At 44.2% G+C, this 24825-nt stretch overlaps 1 protein-coding gene across 1 annotated transcript in view; it reads right to left on the bottom strand.

Moving 5' to 3' along the window:
• The window catches only part of slc7a11 (solute carrier family 7 member 11), a 199527-nt gene that overhangs the window by 167276 nt on the left and 7426 nt on the right, over positions 1–24825 (bottom strand). Inside the window, exon 2 of the mRNA XM_055643379.1 lies at positions 17319–17445. Within this exon, the coding sequence (XP_055499354.1) occupies positions 17319–17445 (127 nt within the window). The remainder of the gene's footprint in view (positions 1–17318; positions 17446–24825) is intronic.

Raw genomic sequence — 24825 nt, 5'->3', positions numbered from 1 at the left:
CAAATGAGTGTGTTATATTAGCGTTTTGAAACAAACATTTATCGCATCTGGGAGAGACGTTTGGATAAAATTTATTCAACCTCGTTTTTGAATAATATAGTCTATGTAATAATTTGAATTGAATTAAATTATGTCTTGCATTAATAGAACAGTTATGTGTATTCCTGATTAGTACAAGCATCAGAGGCTATGGGGAGAAGGCAGGAGAATGGGGTTAGGAGGGAGAGATAAATCAGCAATGTTTGAATGGTGGATTAGAATTGATGGCCTAATTAGAATGGCCTAATTCTACTCCTATCCCTTATGACCTATATAAATACTGTGAACTGTCCTATGAGTGCTTAGATAGTAGGGTGAAATATTTATTTAAAAGGAGGCTAAGTCCAATGGTAATGGCAGGTGGGCAGCACAGTAACCCAAGTACAGAGTGCTTTACTTGGTGAGATAGTTGCCAGGTTAATGCCTGGGCTTCCAGTGTGTGAGTTAGTGCCAGCCTTTATGAGTATCTTTAACTGGGTGATGGGTCAATTGTGGAAAAAGCTTGGAAGTGGGGCAGAAAAGAGAAGATTATAGATGTAATTAATCATTTTTTAAAAGGCCCTGCTATCCCTTTGCAGAATGCTATTGACTTCCTTTAGAAGCAGCCTTAAATAAAATGTGCGTATCAAGGCAAATGGGAAGAGATGACATTTCCATAAACTCATGAACGATGGTTTATCATTTAGCACATAACCAAATCAGCTACAGGCTAGGGTTTATACCTACAGCAACCAGAAGCTCAGAGAAACACATCATCTGTTCATTTCCAAACCCATCCAGAGCATTAGACCATTACCATAAGGAATTGAATTTTCAGTCGAATATAGGCACCATAACAACTTTCTCCTCTTGATTTCCTTGGATAAAATTTTGAAGCATCGATGCTAAACACCTCTTTCCAGTCAAGCTCCAATTTTCTGAGCCAATTTGTGGCCATTGAAGTTGGTCGACTGATGCAATCAGCCACAAGTAGTTTTATTTACAGACAGCTTAGATGTAGTGACCTTTTCATGTTATCTAAAGCCACTAACTGTTACCTTGCAAACACACCAAAATGTTCTGGTGGCTGCAATGTACCTGCATAGTTTCATTCCCCTCTAAAAGAACTGTGTTTGTCCTAGCCCACGGTACTCATCCGCAACCTCTGAAGCCACTTTGCTGCTTCTGCTAGTGTAATTTTAATTGGCATTCTCTCTGCTGCCCTCTTTTGCTTGTGCTCTATGCTCAGCACATCAACAGTACCTCCAACTGTGTGGTTGCAAGCCCTGTTGGTTAATTGAACATTTACTGGCTTGATACTGTAGCGGCACCTGCTAGCGCACGCATTCGGAAGCCGCGGTCACGTGGCTCGGGAGGGGCTGTTGTTTTCGCGCAGTTATTCGCTTGTGCACGTTAGTTCACTGCTGACCACCATTGTGGGCAGACGTGTCTGATAAGCCTGTTTGCTGCAACTTGAACTTTCGAATAAAGATCTGTTGAAAACTCCAGTAGTCGTTTCTCAGACCACTAAATTGGTGACCCCGACCTGTCTACCCGTCGTTAGACAAGAAGAATTATGCAGGAAGAAGGTCTTCCCGCAGAATCAGCCAGCACGAGGCAGGGCGCACCGGCCTTCAAACTGCCAGCCTTTTGGCCTGATCAACCTCAGGTGTGGTTCGCCCATGTGGAGGCACAGTTTCATCTACACCGCATCGACCACGACGACACCATGTATTTTCATGTGGTAGGAGCATTAAGGGCATGTCCCACCAACAGGCGACTGCGTGCGGCGAGCGTGACCTAGCGTGGTTGCTTGAGCCATACGGCCTCGCGGGGCTGGTCCCACTTCGATCGCCGGTGCCATATGGAGTTATGCGGTGCTGGTCCCAATATCGCGCGGGGCTCAGAAAAATTGACACTGTCCAAAAATTCCGCGCAGCAATGGCCTGTTGGCCCGCAGCCACATTGAGGCCATACGCAGCGCCTCGATAGGCATACTCAACGTCTCTACGCAGTATGCAGCATCTTGACGCCATACGCAGCGGCCGTAAGCAGCGGCCTGATGCTGTACACAGCGTCTTGATGACGTACGCCTAGCGCATGGCGTGGCATGATGACGTCACCGCCCGGCGTGCCGTTGCATGGTGACGTAACCGCCTGACGCCATGCGACGTCCAAATGCAGTCGGCCCGCCTCCTGCCCAGCTGATTGGTGAGTATGATTTCGGGACCAGCCCCGCACAACTCTAGACAGCGCCGCGGTTGGAATTGGGACTGACCTCACGAGACCGTACGCCTCAAGCCACCACATTTGGTTGTGCTAGACGCATGCAATCGCATGCTGGTGGGACAGGCCCTTTATCACAGAACTGTGCCTCCAGGCTGTTGCCCTATATCAGAGACCCTCCGTCCAGCAGCAAGTACAAAGGGTTGAAGGCCCTGTTATTTCACGCTTACGGTCTTACCCGTAGAGACAGGGCGGCAAGACTGCTACATATGGACTGCATCAGCAACCGAAGACCATCGACGATCATGGCAAAGATGTTGGCCCTGGTGGACGGGCACCACCCTTGTCTGCTTATTGAACAGGCGTTCTTAGAGCAGATGCCCGATGAAGTACAGCTAATGATAGTGGGAGCTGATTTCAGCGACACGTAGTGGCTTACGGAAAGAGCCGACGAACTGTGGGCGCACAGATGGCGGGACGTTTACGCCGTCGCCCGCCCCCTGGTCACACAATGGGTGCAGCCGAACCGACATCGCCAGGAAATAGAGACCCAGCACCAGCGTTGAAGATGAATCGCCGCAGCCAGTGGTCTACAGTCAACGCAGATGGTGCTACAACCACCAGTATAACCATATAACCATATAACAATTTACAGCACGGAAACAGGCCATCTCGACCTTCTAGTCCGTGCCGAACACATATTCTCCCCTAGTCCCATATACCTGCGCTCAGACCATAACCGTCCATTCCCTTCCCGTCCATATAGCTATCCAATTTATTTTTAAATGATAAAAACGAACCTGCCTCCACCACCTTCACTGGAAGCTCATTCCACACAGCCACCACTCTCTGAGTAAAGAAGTTCCCCCTCATGTTGCCCCTAAACTTCAGTCCCTTAATTCTCAAGTCATGTCCCCTTGTTTGAATCTTCCCTACTCTCAGTGGGAAAAGCCTTTCCACGTCAACTCTGTCTATCCCTCTCATCATTTTAAAAACCTCTATCAAGTCCCCCCTTAACCTTCTGCGCTCCAAAGAATAAAGCCCTAACTTGATACGGACCCAATGATACGGACCCGCAGCCTGAAGATGTTGGAGCCCTTGTTCTTTTCTGGGAAACGCCCCGGCCGATCGTCCATAGAGGCGAATGCGATCGGTCCCAACGTACGCCTCTTCGTCCGCGATCGCCTTTCCGGTCACCGTTTCCTGGTGGACTCTGGTGCCCATGCTAGTATAGAAACATAGAAACATAGAAACAGGTGCAAGAGGAGGCTATTAGGCCCTTCGAGCCAGCACCGCCATTCATTATGATCATGGCTGATCATCCCCTATCAATAACCTGTGCCTGACTTCTCCCCAAATCCCTTGACTCCACTAGCCCCTAGCGCTCTATCTAACTCTCTCTTAAATCCATCCAGTGACTTGGCCTCCACTGCCATCTGTGGCAGGGAATTCCATAAATTCACAACTCTCTGGGTGAAAAAGTTTCTTCTCACCTCAGTCATAAATGGCATCCCCTTTATTCTAAGACTGTGTCCCCTGGTTCTGGACACACCTAACATTGGGAACATTTTTCCTGCATCTCTCTTGTCCAGTCCTTTTATAATTTTATACGTTTCTCTCAGATCCCCCTCATTCTTCTAAACTTCAGTGAATACAAGCCAAGTCTTTTCAATCTTTCCTCATATGACAGTCCCGCCATCCCAGGGATCAATCTCGTGAACCTCCACTGCACTGCTTCAATCACAAGGATGTCCTTCTCAAATTAGGAGACCAAAACTGTACACAATACTCCAGATGTGGTCTCACCAGAGCCCAAAACAACTGCAGAAGAACCTCTTTACTCCTATACTGAAATCCTCTTGTTATGAAGGCCAACATTCCATTAGCCATCTTCACTGCCTGCTGTACCTGCACGCCCACTTTCAGTGACCGGTGTACAAGGACACCCAGGTCTCGCCGTACCTCCCCCTTACCTAACCTAACCCCATTGAGATAATAATCTGCCCCCTTGTTTTTGCCGTCAAAGTGGATAACCTCCCATTTATCTATATTATACTGCATCTGCCACGCATCTGCCCACTCACTCAACCTGTCCAGGTCACCCTGCAACCTCCAAACATCCTCTTCACAGTTCACACTGCCACCCAGCTTTGTGTCATCCGCAAACTTGCTAGTGTTGCTCCTAATTCCCTCTTCCAAGTCATTAATATGTATGGTAAACAGTTACGGCCCCAACACCGAGCCTTGCGGCACTCCACTCGCCACCGCATTCTGAAAAGGACCCGTTCACTCCTACTCTTTGCTTCCGGTCTGCCAACCAATTTTCTATCCATATCAACACCCTACCCCCAATACCATGTGCTCTAATGTTAGTCACCAGTCTCCCGTGCAGGACCTTATCAAAGGCTTTCTGAAAGTCTAGATACACTACATCCACTGGCACCCCCTCATCCATTTTACTTGTCACATCCTCAAAAAATTCCCGAAGGTTAGTCAAGCATGATTTCCCTTTCATAAATCCATGTTGACTTGGACTAATCCTTTTGCTGCTATCCAAATGCCCCATGATTACCTCTTTAATAATTGACTCCAGCATCTTTCCCACCACCGAAGTCAGGTTAACTGGTCTGTAATTCCCCGTTTTCTCTCTCTCGCTTTTTTTCTTGAAAAGTGGGATAACATTAGCTATCCTCTAATCCACAGGAACTCAAATCCACAGGCACAGTATCCTGCCTCCAAGTGCCCGAGACGTTCGTGCTAGTAAGGTGGGACCCATCCTCTCGGACATTAACGGGAGCAATATTCGCACCTATGGTACATGGACCGCAAATCTAAATTTCGACTCCCACCAGTACAGATGGAAGTTACTGACGTCGCCCAACCGATCCTGGGGGACGATTTCTTGTGAGCATTCTTCCTGTTAGTCAATGTGCGAGGTGGTCGCATGGTCCATGTGTTGGACCCACGCCCCGCCAAGCAGCGCAACCCTTCAACGCCCCTACAGCAACTCATCGACGTAGCTGAGATCCAGCAACCTTTCGCAGCCCTGCTCGCTGACTTTCCAGGGTTGCTCATGCCACAGTTCAATGGGGCCGTGCCCCGTCATAGCATGGTCCATCACATTCCCACCGAGGGACCGCCAGTACATGCCCGCGCGCGCCTTCTCCCGCCCGACAAACTGCGCATCGCACGAGACGAGTTCCATCTTATGGAGGACATGGAGATTGTCCGGCAGTCGGAGACCTTGGGCTTCCCCGTTACACATGGTGCCCAAAGCGTCCGCGGGCTGGAGACCTTGCGGCGATTACAGGCGTTTGAATGCAGTAACTACAGCCGTATGGAATGCAGTATGTCCAGTCCCGAACATCCAGGATTTCTCGGACCATCTGGAAGGTGTGACTATCTTCTCGAAGGTCAACCTTATCCGCGGGAATAATTAAATCCCAGTCCACCCCGACGACATCCCTAAAATGGCTACCATTATCCCTTTCGGCCTGTTCGAATGGCTCAGAATGCCTTTTGGCTTGAAGAACGCTGCTCAGGCGTTCCAAAGGCTAATGGATCAGGTCGGCCGGGGTTTGCCGTTTATCTTCATCTACCTGGATGATATCCTGGTAGTCAGCAGCTCGCAGGCGAAGCATGTCAAGCACCTCCGCCTACTTTTCGATCAGCTGCGCAAACACGGGTTGGTGATCAACCCTGAGAAGTGACAGTTCGGATTGCGCTCCATTTCTTTCTTACGTCATAGCATCACCTCTCATGGAGTGCAGTCACTGCCCGAGAAAATCGACGCTATCCGTCGCATCACCAAGCCTCTATTGGTCAAGGGTCTGCAAGTGTTTATCGGGATGGTTAACTTCTACCACCAATTTGTCCCGTCTGCAGCCGTCATTATGCGGCCGTTGTTTCAATGCCTGGCCGGTAAGCCTAAGGACCTGGTCTGGTCCAAGGAGACACAGGAGGCATTCGATGGTGCAAAGACCTCATTGGCCAACGCCACTATGCTGGAACATCCTAGGGCGTCAGCCCAAATGGCTCTCACCATGGACGCTTCAGACGTCGTGGTAGGCACCGTCCTCGAGCAGTGCGTAGATAATTGCTGGGTACCACTTGCATTCTTCAGCAGGCAACTGCGAGCCCCTGAAGTAAAATACAGCACTTTCAACAGGGAGCTCCTAGCACTTTACCTAGCAATCCGCCATTTTCATTATTTCCTGAAAGGGCGGGTGTTCACCGCGTTTGCCGACCACAAGCCACTAACATTCGCTTTGACCAAGGTGTCTGACCCTTGGTCTGCCTGACAACAACGGCACCTCACCTACATTTCCAAATTCACATCCGACATTCAGCATCTAGCAGGGAAGCTGAATGTTGTGGCCGACGCGTTGTCCCGTCCTACAGCCGCCCAATGGGCAGATGCCGATATGGAGATTTATCGCAATGCCATATCAGGACTGAAGCTGGTCGAAGGGCCACGTTGCGCCTCTGGCTTTCATGTCCTTTGTGATATTTCCACCGGTAAAGCCCGTCCTACTGTTCCAGTCGCTTGGCGATGTTGGATTTTCAACACCATCGACAGCCTAGCGCACCCATCCATTCGCGCCACCTCTGCCTTGGGCGCGGCGAAGTTCATCTGGCACGGGTTAAGGAAGCAAGTTGCTGCATGGGCTCATTCCTGCATCCCATGCCAGACCTCCAAAGTGCAGAGACATGTGCATCCGCCGGTCCAGGATTTCGCCATCCTGGACGGCAGGTTCCTCCACATCCATGTAGACCCGGTAGGTCCCTTGCCTTGTTCGCCCGAGGCTACCCACTTACTGACTATCGTAGACAGGTTTACCAGTTGGGCGGAGGCAATCCCGTTGGCGGATACCTCTGCTGAAGCATGCGTGAGGGCCATGGTATCCCATTGGATGGCTCGTTTCGGGGTCCCCTCACACATTACCACCGATAAGGGGGCCCAGTTCACGTCTTCATTGTGGTGTGGTATGGCGCAGCTGTACAGCGCGAAGCTGCACCAGACTATCGCTTATCTCCCAGAGTCCAACGGGTTGGTTGGGCGGTTCCATCGGCACCTTAAGTTGTTAAAAGCCCGACTCACCGGCCCTGATTGGGTCGACCAGTTACCTTGGGTCCTCCTGGGCATCAGAACTACGCCTAAGGAGGACCTCAAAGCCTCCTCGGCCGAGTTGGTTTACGGCTCGGTTTTGCAGGTTCCCGGGGATTTCTTGCCTGTCCCTCTGGACCAGTTGTTGGCGGACCTTCGCGAGCGGGCACACGCTTTGGTCCTGGTTCCCACTGCCCGGCATGGTTCGGCTTCGGTACATGTGCCTACTATGTTACGGGATTGTGCTTATGTTTTTCTCTGTAGAGACACTCATCGCTCGCCGTTACAGCGGGTGTACGAAGGTCCGTACAGGGTGCTCAGTACTGGTGTTTCGACGTTCACGTTGGACATGGGTGGTAGGGAGGAGTTCGTCTCCGTGAGCCGCCTTAAGCTTGGACACGTTGACGAGGATAGCCCAGTGACAGTGGCTGCTCCACGGCGTCCACCTGCTGTTTTGCCGCACTCTGCACCTGTTACCTCCAGTCGCGTTTCTCCGGTCCCCTTTGTTACGCCTGTCCCTCGTTCACATTTTTTCGTGTCCCTCTGGTACTGTTTTAAAGGTCCCAAATGTTATACTCGCCCCGCGACCTCGTACCGTCCGGTTAACCTTGCATTTCCGTACCGCGGATTCTGGGGGGGGGGCATGTAGCGGCGCCTGCTAACGCACGCAGATATCGAACCTGGCGTTCGGTAGCCGCGGTCACGTGACTCGGAAGGGGCGTGTTGTTTTTGCATTGTTTTTCCCTTGTGCGCGTTAGTTCAGCACTGACCACCCTTGTGGGCAGTCGTGTCTGATAAGCCTGTGTGCTGCAACTTGAACTTTCGAATAAAGATCTGTTGAAAACTCCAGTAGTCGTTTCTCAGACCACTAAAATACAACCTTTTATTTCAAAATTATGTCTAACCTTTTCATCTCCGTCACCAGTTTATAATGCTAATGCATTCTAATTTGGCCGCATTATAATTATGCAAATGCATTAAGATTAATTCTTATATTCCAATTACCTAGGCTGCCAAAAATAGAATGAAACAAGAACATCACATTCATTCCATTTTGTCATAATCGCACACCTACATACATCGTAGTTGCATTTGAAATGTTTTAAAGTTGCTGGCTTTGGGTGAGAAGCCATATGCACTCTTAATATTCCTTATGAATGTGTGCACATATACATTCATAGCAAAAGGGTTTGAGTATAGGAGCAGGGAGATTCTACTGCAGTTGTACAGGGTGTTGTTGAGTATTGCGTACAGTTTTGGTCTCCTAATCTGAGAAAATACATTCTTGCCATAGAGGGAGTACAGAGAATGTTCACCAGACTGATTCCTGGGATGTCAGGACTTTCATATGAAGAAAGACTGGATAGACTCAGCTTGTACTTTGTGTGAAAACATTTTTCACACAAAGAGTGGTGAATCTCTGGAATTCTCTGCCACAGAAGGTAGTTGAGGCCAGTTCATCGGCTATATTTAAGAGGGAGTTAGATGTGGCCCTTGTGGCTAAAGGGATCAGGGGGTATGGAGAGAAGGCAGGTACAGGACACTGAGTTGGATGATCAGCCATGTTCATATTGAATGGCGGTGCAGGCTCGAAGGGCCAGATGGCCTACTCCTGCACCTAATTTCTATGTTTCTATGTTTCTATACCTATCACCTCATGGTATAGATATATAATTCAGACAATTATTGGGAAAGCTTATGTCCCTGCTTGCATGTCCCTGGTTACGCGTGAGTGGAGCATGTTTTCAGTTATTACAGTATAATATAGCATTGAAGGTGTTTTGCTGCAAATCTCTTGAAATTTGCAATCACCACTTTATGACAACCTGATCATCCTAAGAAACTGCGGCTATGGGACATTGAGGAAACGTGTATCTATACACTGTAAATGCATTGATTATAATCATGTATTGTCTTTCTATTGACTGATTAGCACGTAACAAAAAATTTTCACTGTACCTCGGTACACGTGACAATAAACAAAACCAAACTGAAACACTTGTTCAATCTTCAAGGGTAATTGCTGCTCAAATGCTCAATTATCCAGTTGACTAATTTTCTGATGGGATTTATGGAATCACTCCACAGGTAGACACACTTTAAAGTTGACCGAACAATTGATTGTTCAAAACTTTTGAGCAATGCCTTGTTAATAATTTATCAACTTATGAACTAATACTGTAACTAATCAAGAGATATAGGAATAAGCAGGAAAGTAGAGTTGAGGCCACACTCAAATAAACTGTGATATTGCATGGGAGAGCAAGTTTGAGGACCCTCTCATACTTCTATGTTTATATTTTAAAGCATCTTTCTCTTTATGGTCTGAGGTAGTACATTGTTTTTAGAATTTTAAGTTGTTATACATTTGCTAAAAGTGAGCATTTGTAAAGCAACTTTTACTCGGAAAGTGCAATTGTCAATTACTCAGCAAAAGTTACCTTTCTTCTCTTTTGCTGAAAATAACTTATACTGACTAATTGACAAATGTTTTCCTCAACTAAAATTTGCTTTTCACATGCTCACTTTTAGCAAATATGTAACAATTTAAACATACAAAAAAATCAATGTACTACAATGGAGACAAGAGCTGGAAGCCATCAATGTACACACAGAAACTGATGCTGAATGCAACATAGAAAGATAGAAAATAGGTGTAGGAGTAGGCCATTCGGCCCTTCGATCATTCAATATGATCATGGTTGATCATCCAACTCAGTATCCTGTACCTGCCTTCTCTCCATACCCCCTGATACCTTTAGCCACAAGGGCCACATCTAACTCCCTCTTAAATATAGCCAATGAACTGGCCTCAACTACCTTCTGTGGCAGAGAATTCCAGAGATTCTCATCTCGGTCCTAAAAGATTTCCCCCTTATCCTTAAACTGTGACCCTTTGTTCTGGACTTCCCCAAGATCAGGAACAATCTTCCTGCATCTAGCCTGTCCAACCCCTTAAGAATTTTGTAAGTTCCTATAAGATCCCCCTCAATCTTCTAAATTCTAGCGAGCGACATGTCTTTTCGTAACACCACGTCTTGAACCAGGATTTCAAGATCAGCTTTAGATGGGTTTTTGCCCCCATGTCTCTCTCTCTCTTTGCATTATCCCAAACATCTCTTAGGTTTTGCAATGATTTCTCTCACTGGTTCAAAGCACTGATTATCTTCTCTTTAAGAAGTTTAAGGTTCATCATGACCTAAATTACTGCAGGTTATTTTCAACTGAAACATCTGAAATTGCCTGTAGTTGATATGCCAAATAATTGCAACAGGAGCTACTTAAGAATAATGGTATAATGATTACATTAATGATTAGTAATCCAGAGAATAAAGTTCAAATCCTACCATAGAGGCCATGAAATTTAATTTTAATTAATTCAAAACAACTAATTATTTAGTACTAATCCGATCAATACAAAACTATCATTTAAAAAAATCTGTTGATTAATGTAAGGGGAGGATATCTACCACCGTTACGTGATCTGTCTTATATGACCAACATTTACGACCTACACTTATAGATAGATAGATCCTTTATTGAACAAAATTATGTTGCCTGCAGTCATACACAGAATCAATAATAACAAAACATACAATAAACACAAATTAAACATCCACCACAGTGAGTTCACCAAGCACATCCTCACTGTGATGGAGGCATAGTCTTAGGCTCTGTCTCTTCCCTCTTTGTTCTCCCTCTGCGCTGAGGCGATCGATCCAGGCCGAAGATGCCGCTCTCCAGTCCAGCGGACCTCCATGGTCTATCCCTACACTTTCTTCATCATCTAGCTTCAGGGACCCCAACAGGTTTACTTGCGCCTCTTCCACCTTTTTCTACTGCATTCATTTCCCTCAATGAGACCTATGGTGAATCAGTGAGACCAAGTGTAGACTCATGGCTGTTTCGCCTACCAGTTCCTTTCTCTCCGCCACTGCCCGCTGGAGCTTCCGGTTGTTAACAATTTTAGCTTCTCTTCCCACTCTCAGAGTGAGGCCACACGCAAACTAGCAGAACAACACCTCATATTCACATTGGGTAGCCTACAACCCAACAGCATGAACATTGAATCATAGAATTCTTCAATTTCAGGTAACGCTCCTGCTCCTGCCACCTTTGTTTCACTCATCTTTCCCCCCCATACACGCCATTCCTTTCCAGTTACGACCCCTCCCCAGGTTTTACATTTAATACCCCATCATCCTTCTTATGAAAATCCACATTTGCACACTTTTGTCTCCACCTCCAGCCTTGTTTACTACCTCCGCCCATCTCACCTCCTCACCTGAATCTACCCATGACTTGCTAGTTCTTGCCTCACCTGTTTCTCTCTCCTTTCTTTACCGACTATCACCCTTCTGCTCCATCAATCTGAAGAAAGGACCTGACCCGAATTGGCCGTGCAATTATTTCCACAGATGCTGCCTGGCCTGTGGAGTTACTACAGTCATTTTGTTTTTTTTGCTCTTGATTCTGTTCTTTATAACACGTCTTTACACCTGAAGATGTATGGCTTCTCCAGGATGAGGGAAGGATCAAAGTGGGTCAATAATCCCAAAAATCAACCACAGAGTTTTGAAAGTATAGTTCAGGTGCACAACCTTTTATCCGAAATTCCAAATAACGAAAAGCTCCGAATAGCGGATATTTTTTCGGTCCTTGAAGAAAGGTCCTTGAAAACATTCACCGAGGGCGGCCCGCAGAGGTGACAGCGGAACCTCCGGTCGGTCCTCGAAAAAAGGGGAACCAAAAGGGAGTTGGGAGGAGAGTTAAGGAAAAGGACCAAAAAGGTAACAATCTCAGGATTACTGCCTGTACCACGCGACAGTGAGAGTAGGAATGGAGCGAGGTGGAGGATAAATGCATGGCTGAAAGACTGGTGCAGAGGGTAGGGATTCAAGTTTCAGGATAATTGGGACTTCTTTTGGGGAAGGTGGGACCTGTACAGAAAGAATGGGTTGCACTTGAACCCGAGAGGGACCAATATCCTGGCAGGGAAATTTTGCAAAGGCCATTGGGGACACTTTAAACTAGAATGGTTGGGGCGAGGGACTCAAATAGAGAAAGCTAGTAGACAGAATGGGAGGCAGGAAGCAGAAAAGGGAAGCACTCGGACACAAGAGGAGAAAGAAAAAGGAAATAAACAGAAGAAGAGACTTAAATGTGCATAGTTTAATGCTAGGAGCATTGTAAGAAAGGTGGATGAGCTTAGAGTCTGGCTAGACACCTGGAAGTATGATGTTGTGGCGATCAGTGAAACATGGTTGCAGGAGGGCTGTGATTGGAAACTAAATATTCCAGGATTTCGTTGCTTCAGGTGTGATAGAATTGGAGGGGCAAGAGGTGGAGGTGTTGCATTGCTAGTCAGGGAAGATATTACAGCAGTGCTTTGGCAGGATAGATTGGAGGGCTCATCTAGGAAGGCTATTTGGGTGGAACTGAGAAGTGGGAAAGTTGTAGCAACACTTATAGGGGTGTATTATAGACCGCCAAATGGGGAACAAGAATTGGAAGAGCAAATATGTAAGGAGATAACAGATATTAGTAGTAAGCACAAGGTAGTGATTGTGGGAGATTTCAACTTTCCACACGTAGACCTGGAAACACATTCTGTAAATGGGCTGGATGGTTTGGAGTTTGTAAAATGCGTGCAGGATAGTTTTTTGCAGCAATACATAGAGGTACCTACTAGAGGAGGGGCAGTGCTGGACCTCCTGTTAGGAAATGAGACGGGACATGTGGCGGAGGTATGCGTTGGGGAGCACTTCGGGTCCAGTGATCACAATACCATTAGTTTCAATATAATTATGGAGAAGGTCAGAACTGGACCTAGGGTTGAGATTTTTGATTGGAGAAAGGCTAACTTTGATGAGATGCGAGATGATTTAAAAGGAGTGAACTGGGACATTTTTTTTATGGGAAAGATGTAGAAGAGAAATGGAGGACATTTAAAGGGGAAATTTTAAGAGTACAGAATCTTTATGTTCCTGTTCGGTTGAAAGGAAACAGTAAAAATTGGAAAGAGCCCTGGTTTTCAAGGGAAATTGGACATCTTGTTCGTAAAAAGAGGGAGATCTACAATAATTATAGGCAGCATGAAGTAAATGAGGTGCTTGTGGAATATAAGGAATGTAAAAAGAATCTTAAGAAAGAAATTAGAAAAGCTAAAAGAAGATATGAGGTTGCTTTGGCAAGTAAGGTGAAAGTAAATCCAAAGGGTTTCTACAGCTACATTAATAGCAAAAGGATAACGAGGGATAAAATTGGTCCATTGGAGAGACAGAGTGGGCAGCTATCTGCAGAGCCAAAAGAGATGGGGGAGATATTGAACAATTTCTTTTCTTCGGTATTCACCAAGGAGAAGGATATTGAATTATGTGAGGTAAGGGAAATTAGTATAGCTATGGATACTATGAGTTTCAAAGTAAAAGAAGTACTGACACTTTTGAAAAATATAAAAGTGGATAAGTCTCCAGGCCCTGACAGGATATTCCCTAGGAATAGCCGGGGCTATGACAGAAATATTTCAAATGTCATTAGAAACGGGAATAGTCCCCGAGGATTGGCGTACTGCACATGTTGTTCCATTGTTTAAAAAGGGTTCTAAGAGTAAACCTAGCAATTATAGACCTGTGAATTTGACTTCAGTGGTGGGCAAATTAATGGAAAAGATACTTAGAGATAATATATATAAGCATCTGGATAAACAGGGTCTGATTAGGAACAGTCAACATGGATTTGTGCCTGGAAGGTCATGTTTGATTAATCTTCTTGAATTTTTTGAAGAGGTTACTAGGGAAATTGACGAGGGTAAAGCAGTGGATGTTGTCTATATGGACTTTAGTAAGGCCTTTGACAAGGTTCCTCATGGAAGGTTGGTTAAGAAGGTTCAACTGTTGGGTATAAATGAAGGAATAGCAAGATGGATTCAACAGTGGCTGAATGGGAGAAGCCAGAGGGTAATGGTTGATGGCTGTTTGTCGGGTTGGAGGCAGGTGACTAGTGGGGTGCCTCAGTATTGGGTCCTTTGTTGTTTGTCATGTACATCAATGATCTGGATGAAGGTGTGGTAAATTGGATTAGTAAGTATGCAGATGATACCAAGATAGGGGGTGTTGTGGATAATGAAGAGGATTTCCAAAGTCTACAGAGTGATTTAGGCCATTTGGAAAAATGGGCTGAAAGATGGCAGATGGAGTTTAATGCTGATAAATGTGAGGTGCTACACCTTGGCAGGACAAATCAAAATAGGACGTACATGGTAAATGGTAGGGAATTGAAGAATACAGTTGAACAGAGGGATCTGGGAATAACTGTGCATAGTTCCTTGAAGGTGGAATCTCATATAGATAGGGTGGTAAAGAAAGCTTTTGGTATGCTAGCCTTTATAAATCAAAGCATTGAGTATAGAAGCTGGGATGTAATGTTAAAATTGTACAAGGCATTGGTGAGACCAAATCTGGAGTATGGTGTACAATTTTGGCCGCCCAATTATAGGAAGGATGTCAACAAAATAGAGAGAGTACAGAGGAGATTTACTAGAATGTTGCCTGGGTTTCAACAACTAGGTTACAGAGATAGGTTGAATAAGTTAGGTCTTTATTGTCTGGAGCGCAGAATGTTAAGGGGGGACTTGATAGAGGTCTTTAAAATGATGAGAGGGATAGACAGAGTTGATGTGGACAAGCTTTTCCCTTGGAGAATAGGGAAAATTCAAACAAGAGAACATGACTTCAGAATTAAGGGACAGAAGTTTAGGGGTAACATGAGGGGGAACTTCTTTACTCAGCGAGTGGTAGCGGTGTGGAATGAGCTTCCAGTGGAAGTGGTGGCGGCAGGTTCGTTGGTATCATTTAAAAATAAATTGGATAGGCATATGGATGAGAAGAGAATGGAGGGTTATGGTATGAGTGCAGGCAGGTGGGACTAAGGGAAAAAAAGTTGTTCGGCACGGACTTGTAGGGCCAAGATGGCCTGTTTCCGTGCTGTAATTGGTATATGGTTATAAATCCTCATTCATAAAAGAGAAGGTGAAGGTATATTGCGCAGGAGGGTTAATAATTGTCAATCTGCTGCTGCCTGCCCGCTGTTAAAAAGTTCCCACGGTAGACTCATGATACACAGTGTATCGTGAGTCTTGCGTGGGAACATTTTAACTCAGCGGGCAGGCAGCAGCAGATTGTCGCTCCCTTCAGTTTCACCCCACCTACACCCCTCTGCTTCCCGTCCATGTGTGTGACCCCTTCCCTCCACTCTCCAGCTCCCCGCCCATTGTACCGGCGCGGGGGCTTTGCATTGTCTTCACGTCGGCGATGCCAGCAGGTCAGTGCCAGTCACCGGAGATGTCAGGACCAACGGGACACCGACCCCCAGGCCCACTGCAAGCACAGAGATCCCAGAGACCCACAGCCAGCAGCAGCCCAGCCCCGTTCCAACTCCAGGGGAAAACTGCAAACTGGCCGGAGACGTCAGGACCACCAGAAGCCGCTCCCCGATGGGCCGCTACGGTGACAAGTGGCAGTTCGCCCACAGCCTGAGCTGCGCCCCCTCATCGGGACACTGACCCCCAGGCCCACTGCAAGCACGGAGATCCCAGATCAGCAACTCCAACCCAGCCCCGCTCCAACTTCAGAGGAACACGCAGAAGCTGATGGTGTGCAAGGTACGTCTTGTTCTTGGGGTGGCGCAGCTCGGCCTGTGGGCTGTTGGCAGCTCGGACTGTGGGCAAACTGCCACTTGTCGCCGTAGCGGCCCATCGGGGAACGGATTCCTCTGGAGTTAGAGGGACAGGGAGACAAAGCGGCTTTTGAGAATGGTGGGCAATAACTTCCAAAGTTCTGCCCACACAGTCAGCACACCTCTCCTACACTTGTCTCCCGCACTAAGATCATCTCGCAGAGAATTATCCCAGCCTAACCCTCCCTATTCTCTCCTATTCTGCAAGAAAAAACTACATTGAAGACTCAAACTCGCGATCGAGTAACTGCCGGGATCGAGGCGCAAACTCACGACCTTGCAGATATGAGCCAAGCACTCTATCACTGAGCCAGCCGTTAAAATCTACGTTAAAAATCTTTCATTCCGAAAGCCGAAAAATTCCGAATTACGAAAAGTGTCTGGTCCCAAGGCTTTCGGATAAAAGGTTGTGCACGTGTAGTTGAAATGTGACTCAAGCTAATCAGCCTTGATACGAGGATCATTATAAAACCAAGTCCTTGAAATTCTATTGTACTTTCACTATTCTGTTGGCAGCAAAAACCAGGGGGATCATGTGGAGAGATTTAGGCCAAAGTGCATATTGTGAAAATGCACCACGTGATTTCTTACTGCCTTAACCAGAAATGCACAAAAGCAGATTTATTCATGACAGCAACAAATCCAAGAAATCAAGGAAAAGCGTAGATAATGCCACTCTTGATATTGCCTCCAACGTATTTTTGAAGGAAAGGTTAATCATTGAAATGATCATAGATTCTTGAAAGTACACAAAAATGCTGGAGAAACTCAGCGGGTGCAGCAGCATCTATGGAGCGAAAGAGATAGGTGACGTTTCGAGGCGAAACCCTTCTTCAGACTTTGAAGAAATAGATTATTGAAATCTGTTTAGATGTGATGGGTTCAGATTTCCAATCAAATCTAAAGCAAACACAAGCAACAACTGAGTACAGACGGAACTGCTGCAGGAATTTAGCGGGTCAGGCAGCATCTCTAGAACCAAAGGGATGCTCGATCCTTCGGGTCAAGAGCCTGCAAGAGGACTCTAGTCCTGCACCCGTTCTTATGCAGAGTCTTGACCCGAAATGACAATGATTCTTTTGCCTCTCCAGATGCTGTTTGACCAGCTGAGTTCAGCTTATTCTGCTCCAGATTTCAGCACCTGAAGTCTCTTCCAACTCTGTAATGACGCACGTGGTACACAGATGCACCTGCCTGCCTGTAAGCAATAAGGCTTCTGAATTCTACTCACCTTATGATGATCAGTTCCACCCAGACTCTAACAAAAGCGGACAGTGGACCAAAGGCTTCCAGGATATACGTGTAATGTGCACCCGATTTAGGTATACTTGTTCCAAGTTCAGCATATGACAGTGCTCCTGATAACAAAAAAAGAGCAGAGGAATAAAAACAACATCACTTCCCAAAAAGTTATCCTTAATATATTCATAAATGAATAAAGATTAATTTCTGGTATCTGGTACTTTCTTAGTCTTTCCAATGAAATTAATTTTCAATTATTTCTACCATGGTTGGAAGTGGGGTGGAGTGTAAGTTGGCTCGGGTCAAGTCACTCGAATTTATTGTCATATGCACAAGCATGGTGAATTACTTGTACAATGAAAACCTACTTTGCTGCAGCACAGAATCACGTAGAGTCAGACAAGACACAAAAGCATCAATCATTTCTAAATTACTGGTACTCATATATTTCATATAATTTCCACAAGATAGAGAAAAATATTGCAATATTAAAGTGACACACCATATTGCAAGAAAAAACTTAGTGTATATGAAAAAGATCCGTGCATTAAAGTAGCACTGGAATTTTTAGAGAACCTCATTGATAATTAATTTCCTGCAGCCCATCTGTGCACAGCAAGTGCCCATGAACAGCAATGAGATGAACCAAGATCATCTGTTTTGGGATGGGCATTGACTCAGGGCAGTCTCTTCATCCAAATATCTGCCATGGCATCTATTATGACCATCTGAATTACTTACAGGGTTTTATTTATATGCCATGCATGCCTTCTGCAATCCATTGCCGAGTCAATATGACATTAGGTGTTAGCCTAGATTATGAATTCATGTGCTGCATGTAATTTATAATCTGCTGATTTAGAGGCAAATATACAATGATTACAATGTAATGTTCCAGTCCCTTTAACACATCTCAACACATGATGATCATTCAAAGCTGCAACACAGTAAATTCTGCTGGTAATACATGGTTGTGGACTTTGGGGTAAAGGTAGAATTAGACAGAGATACACAAGGAACTGCAGATGCTGGAGATAAAAGGAACTGCAAATGGTGGATGGAATTAAACCGTTGTGCCATATGTTAAAATCACCAACTGAAATTCATTGTTAAGTCTCACACAAATATAGGGATGAAAATTAGAAAATAAAATTTAGGAATTGATGAATAATACTTGATGTTTGAGAGAAAACACCTTTGCCAGCAGAATGAAGAGTGTGCTACATTAGGGTATGTCCTTATTTGAAGCAGCCACTTCACATTTTGATAGAAGAGGCTTTGGAAGGATAACCTCAATCTTTGTTCATTTAAAATTAATTAGTTTGGGCAGAGTCTATAATGAGTGACTGATCAGCTCTGCCATATATCCCCAACAGAAGCCAAAGTTAAAAATGGCAGCAGGTTTCCTTCTCACTATTGAATACTGGCGCATCACCTGCAGAATTTATTAATGACTGTGTATACACATCCTGCAAATATTTCTGATGGCTGTTGAATTTTACTAGATTTCATTTCTCAACATTAATGGGTATTAAGCCACAAAATTAACAATCTGGTTGGTAACGTATTATAAAATTCAAAATATTGAGGGTGTTAATTTGTCAATGCCAGTCATATAACATGGACTCTGAATGGATTGGAAGTATTACAATGCGCACCTGTTTTTACCTATAATATTGGAAATTATTTCTGAGAGAACGTAAGTTCTAACGGACTGAGAGAACATAAGGTCATTTCAAACTACAAGAGTAACTAAATGCACTCCTGAATTTTGCTGAAATGTGTCACCATCATGAACTCGGAAACACAGGAAACTTCAGGGGTTGAAACCTTGAACAAAAAACATGCCGCTGGAGCAAGTCAGTATCTGTAGAGGTAATGGGTATAACAAACATTTCATGTCAGGGTTCTTCTTCGAACTGATATAGTGGGGAGTAAGATGCAAACAGAGGCAGGGGTTGGGCAAGCCCTGGTAAGTTTGGTGGATACAGGAGAGGGACTTGATTAGCAGATGGGTGGAGTAAGCCTGGCAAGGTAAGGCAAGGCAAGGCAAGGCAAGTTTATTTGTATAGCACCTTTCAACAACAAGGTAATTCAAAGTGCTTTACATAAAACATTAAAAGCATTGGGAAATGTAACATATAAAATGACATTTAGATGTAAAACAATTATTAGATTATTCAGATAAAATAATTACAAAATTAAAAGCAATCAAATAAAATAATTAAAATTGAATAAAACCAGGAATATAAGTTACAGTGCAATATAGGTAATTAATAAATTGTATTGTTTACTGAAAGGCAGCAGCAAACAGAAAAGTCTTCAGTCTAGATTTAAAAGAGCTGAGAGTTGCAGCAGACCTGCAGTTTTCTGGGAGTTTGTTCCAGATATGTGGTGCATAAAAACTAAATGCTGCCTCTCCATTTTAGTTCTGACTCTGGGGACACAGAGCAGACCTGTCCCAGACGATCTGAGAGGTCTGGGTGGTTCGTAGCTAAGCAGAAGATCAGAAATGTATTTTTGGCAAGTGATTTAATTTAGTTAATTTAGAGATACAGCAACGAAACAAACCTTTTGGCCCACCGAGACCAAATGGTGTACTTTGTAACTTTGTTGGTGCCCTACATGTGGCGACTGTTTGCACACATGTGTGTATGCAAAACAAAGAATTTCACTGTTATAATAAAGTATCATTCAAAATTGTTTTACCAGAAAAGTTTACTCTTTTCATCTCAAAGTACTTTTGAGTTGAAGGTCTTCAACTGGGGTGGCAGATAGCAGTATAGATTTCATGTACATGTCATATTTCATAGGATCAGAGGGATTTATGATATACTGGAGGCCATGTGGCTCATCACTGCTCTGTTGTTAAAAAAGTGAAATGTAGCGAACATGATTCATAACTGCAGCCGTGGGTCTTTAAGTACACATCTAAGTATTGCTTGTGTGATTCAAGTTTCTGCCTCCATCACACCTCCAGGCAGTGAGTTCTATGTCCCTACTCTTCTCCAGGTGAAACAATGTTTTCCTTGTCACATCCATCATACATTCCTTTAAATCTCTGACCTTGGATGCTTTATCCATCTGCTCGGGTGTATAGATCTTATATTTTCTACATAGTCCTCTCACAATATTGGTTACCAATGTTGTCTTTCCCCACCCTCTTTCAAAAAACTCTAGCTCATCCAATTTTCTCTCACAACTGTAATTTTCGAATTTCCTCTGCAGTCTCTCTTATACAATCACATTGAGTGAATGATTGAAAGGCACAGCATGGAAATAGGCCTTTCTAACCACCATGTCCACGGCAACCATTATGTGTTCACATTAGTTCTATGTTATCCCACATTTGTATCCCCCCTAATATACTATGGGTAATTTACAGTGGCCAATTAACACAAGCCTGTGTATGAAGGAGCAGCAGATGCTGGTTTACGCTGAAGATAAACACGAAATGCTGGAGTAACTCAGTGGGACAGACAGCATCTCTGGAGAGAAGGAACAGTTGACGTTTTTGGATCAAGACCCTTCTTCAGATTGAGAATCAGAGGAGAGGGAGTCTAGAGCTATGGAGGGGCAATGTATGACAATACAGATCAAAGCAGAAGTTGACAATAAATGTAGAATGGTTCCACAAGCCTGCACGTCTTTGGGATGTGGGAGGAAACCCGACCAGCTGTAGGAAATTCACAAGGTCACAGGGAAAAGGTGTCATCTTCACCCAGCGGTATGAATATTGATTTCACTAATTTCAAGTAACCCTTGCATTCCCTCTCTCTCCACCCTTCCACCACCCTAGTCATCCTGATAGTTCCACTGTTTGCATCTATATATCCCTTCGTTATCACCTCTTCCACAGCCAACAATGGACCACCTTGGGCACCACGTTTCCGTGGTCATCGGTGCTGGCTCTGATTTGATCTGAATCTTTACATACCTCTAGCTTCCCTCTCCCCTGACTCTTAATCTGAAGAAGGGTCTCGACCTGAAACGTCACCTATTCCTTTTCTCCAGAGATGCTGCCTGACGCAATGAGTTACTCCAGCATTTTGTGTCTATCTTTAGTGTAAACCAGCATCAGCAGTTCCTATACATTTAACTCTGACTTGCTGTGGACAAATTGGCTGCTGTGTTTCTCTGCATTAAAATTAAAAACAAATCCTTTGCCTGTGAACCATTTTGGACAGCTTAAGGTAATTAAGGTTGCTACATTACTACAAGTTTTCCAGTCTTATCTGGTTACATTTGAAGCAAAACTCTTCCTCTGCAGTTCATTATGTGGTCAGATTTGTTCTTCTGTGCCACTTCAGCTGAGCCACTGTGCCATCCTTATAATGGCTATAATGGAAGAACATCAAACAGACATTCCTGCATTGTTATAGTAGTTTATGTTAGTTTAGATACGGTGTGGAAACAGGCGTTTCAGCCTACCAAGTCCGTGTCGACCAGTGATCCCTGCACACTGACATTATCCAATGTGCACTAAGGATAATTTTACAATTTTACCAAGCCAATTAATCTACAAACTTGTACGTCTTTGAGTGAGGGAGGAAACCGTAGCTCTCAAAGAAAACCCACACAGTCATGGGGAGAATGTACAAACTCCGTACAGACAGCAACCGTAGTCAGGATTGAACCAGGGCCTCTGGCGCTGTAAGGCAGCAACTCTATGTTTCAGCCTGGACATACCTAGAATTGAATTGATGATGCTGTTCATATAATATCAGCTTCAGTTTCAAAGTAAATACCTAGTTTCAAAACTATGATTTCAAGAGCACGCCATTCAAATAATTTAAAAGGATGATAATCAGTTGGAACCATTTTGTAATTTCTGCAGTTGAAAAGGCCACCCCAGAGAATTTGCATCTTACAATATACCTTATAAAACCAGGGCATTTCTCTGAATTACCCACTAAAAATAAATGAAAATCTAAATCACTAACTCGTCTTTTGTTTTGTGAGCCACTACAAAATGGCACCTGTATTTGTGTGACTGAGTATTCTGGTTATGTCCTGACTATTTGTCTATTTCTTGTAAGCTGGGCAAAATAGTAAAGTAGATTGTAATGAGTTCATTGAACCTACTGGTTTACTGGAAAATCAGCATGATAAAAAATGAGTTATTGTACTTAAGGATGAATTCTAATTTAATTCAGCATCCATAATTACATTAATTTCTCCACAACCACCTACATTTCCAGCAAGTTCAATGCTCTGAATTACTTTAATGAGAACATTACAAAAAAAGGCATTCACCACATACAGATTAATAGTTTGATCTTACTATTTAGTATTAGTCACAGAATCAGAGTTATGTAGCTTCGACTGAACACATCCATGCTGACTAAGCTGCCTTCTGGGCCGGTCCTATTTACCTGTGTGTGGTGCATATCCCTTTCATACCCTAAATGTCTTTAAATTGTTGTAATTGTATTCGTCTATACAGCTTTCTCTACCAGCTCGTTCCATATACAATACCTACCACCTGTGTAGAATACTTGCTCCTCAGGTTATACTCTCACTTTAAATGTACGGCCTCTAGTTTTAGACTATAATTCTGGGTGTGGGGGGGGGGGGGGGGGGGGGGGAACTGTGATCATTAACCTTATGTACGCCATCATGATTCTACGCACTTCTCTATGGTCACACCTCAACCTCCAATGCTCCGGCCATTGAAAATAATCCAGCCTTCCCAGCCATTCAGTCCTGGTAACATCCTCATGAATCTTTTCCGCACCCTTTTCAGCTTAACAATATACTTCCTAAAGCTTGGTGATCAGAACTGCGTACAGTACTCCAAATGATGTGGTGTCACCAATGACTTGGACAGTTGTGACATGACATTGCATGAGACCATGGTGACCCAGCGGTAGAATTGTTGCCTTACAGCGCTTGCAGTGCCAGAGACCTGGGTTCGATCCCAACTATGGGTGCTGTCTGTACGGAGTTTGTACATTCTCCCCGTGATCGCATGGGTTTTCTCCGAGATCTTCGGTTTCCTCCCACACTCCAAAGATGTGCAGGTTCGTAGGTTAATTGGTTTGGTGTATGTGTAAATTGTCCTTTGTTTGTGTAGGGTAGTGCTAATTCGCAGGTATCGCTGATCGGTGCGTTCTCAGTGGCCCGAAGAGCCTGTTTCTGTGCTGTATCTCTAAACTAAATTAAACCACGCACAAAGCTTCCTTATCAATTAAGGAATGGATATCTCTTGTTATGTTAAATGACTTAGACTGTGCTTTCATTGAATACTTCCTTTGTCACATTTTGTCATCCGAGTTGATAATATGCTGAGTCATGGCATGTAACACTGTAGTGAGATTCACTTGCATTCACTAAAAGATACACTTGAAGACAGCTCCAGGTTCACAATCGAGACGCAGAGGTCAACAAATTACAATCTTTAAGGATTTTTAATCTAATCATTGAAAGCCGTGTAACCATGTGTACTTCAATACTTCTGTGGCTCACATTGGTGACGTCTTCAATTCAGACTAAGAGTAGACACAAAAAGCTGAAGTAACTCAGCGAGACAGGCAGCACCCATTCCTTCTCTCCGGAGTTGTTGCCTGTCCCCACTGAGTTACTTCAGCTTTTTGTGTCTATCATCAGTCTAAACGATCATCTGCAGATCCTTCCTACACACTCAGACTGGAGGTTATAGTTTCAAGCTCCACGTTAAGAAATTGAGCTCCAATTCCAGGCTACTACATCAACCCTGTATTAAGAGTATGCTGCATAATCAGAGGTTCCAAATCTCTGTCTCGTGTGCAATCTCAGGTGGATGTAAAAATCCATGACATTCTCAGTAGATATGACCGTATTTATACAAGATTAAGAAAACTAAAACAAATCATCTGGTATCACTGCATGCAGCATATCCTTTGATTACTTAATTTGTCACAACTTGTTATTAAAAAAATGAAATTGCTGACACATGATGAATTTTATGCGATTTTTGCTACATTTATTTTTTTTTAAACTTGGGATGATAGTCAGTGATTTATATCTGTCAACTAACTCCCAGTTTTACTTGTTTTAATTTTGTTGTGCAACTAAAACTCTCAGTTGGATTCTCGTTTTAAAATCCATTGCTATTGAAATGCATGCTTCAAACTGTTGAGGTTCAATTTAATAGCATTCACATCTTAGGGCAGAATATTATACATTTACATTACATTACACCTTAGAGCACGAGTATCTAGGGTGGACTATCAGTGCAGTACTCATCAAAAGTCCAGTGTCAAGAATGTTTTATTGTCATAGACATAGAAACAAAGAAACACAGAAAAATAGGTGCAGGAGTAGGCCATTCGGACCTTCGAGCCAGCACCACCATTCATTAAAATCATGGCTGATCATCTAAAATCAGTAGCCAGTACCTGCTTTTTCCCCATATTCATTGATTCCTTTGAGCCCTTGATTCCCTTGAGCCCAGAGAGCTAAACCCAACTCCCTCTTGAAAAAGTAAATATTTCAATAAAATACTGATATGGTCA

The sequence above is a fragment of the Leucoraja erinacea genome, chromosome 1, assembly GCF_028641065.1.
Source record: "Leucoraja erinacea ecotype New England chromosome 1, Leri_hhj_1, whole genome shotgun sequence".
NCBI lineage: Eukaryota > Metazoa > Chordata > Chondrichthyes > Rajiformes > Rajidae > Leucoraja > Leucoraja erinaceus.
Note: the sequence above shows the minus strand (reverse complement) of the source record. Positions and strands in the feature narration are given on the sequence as shown.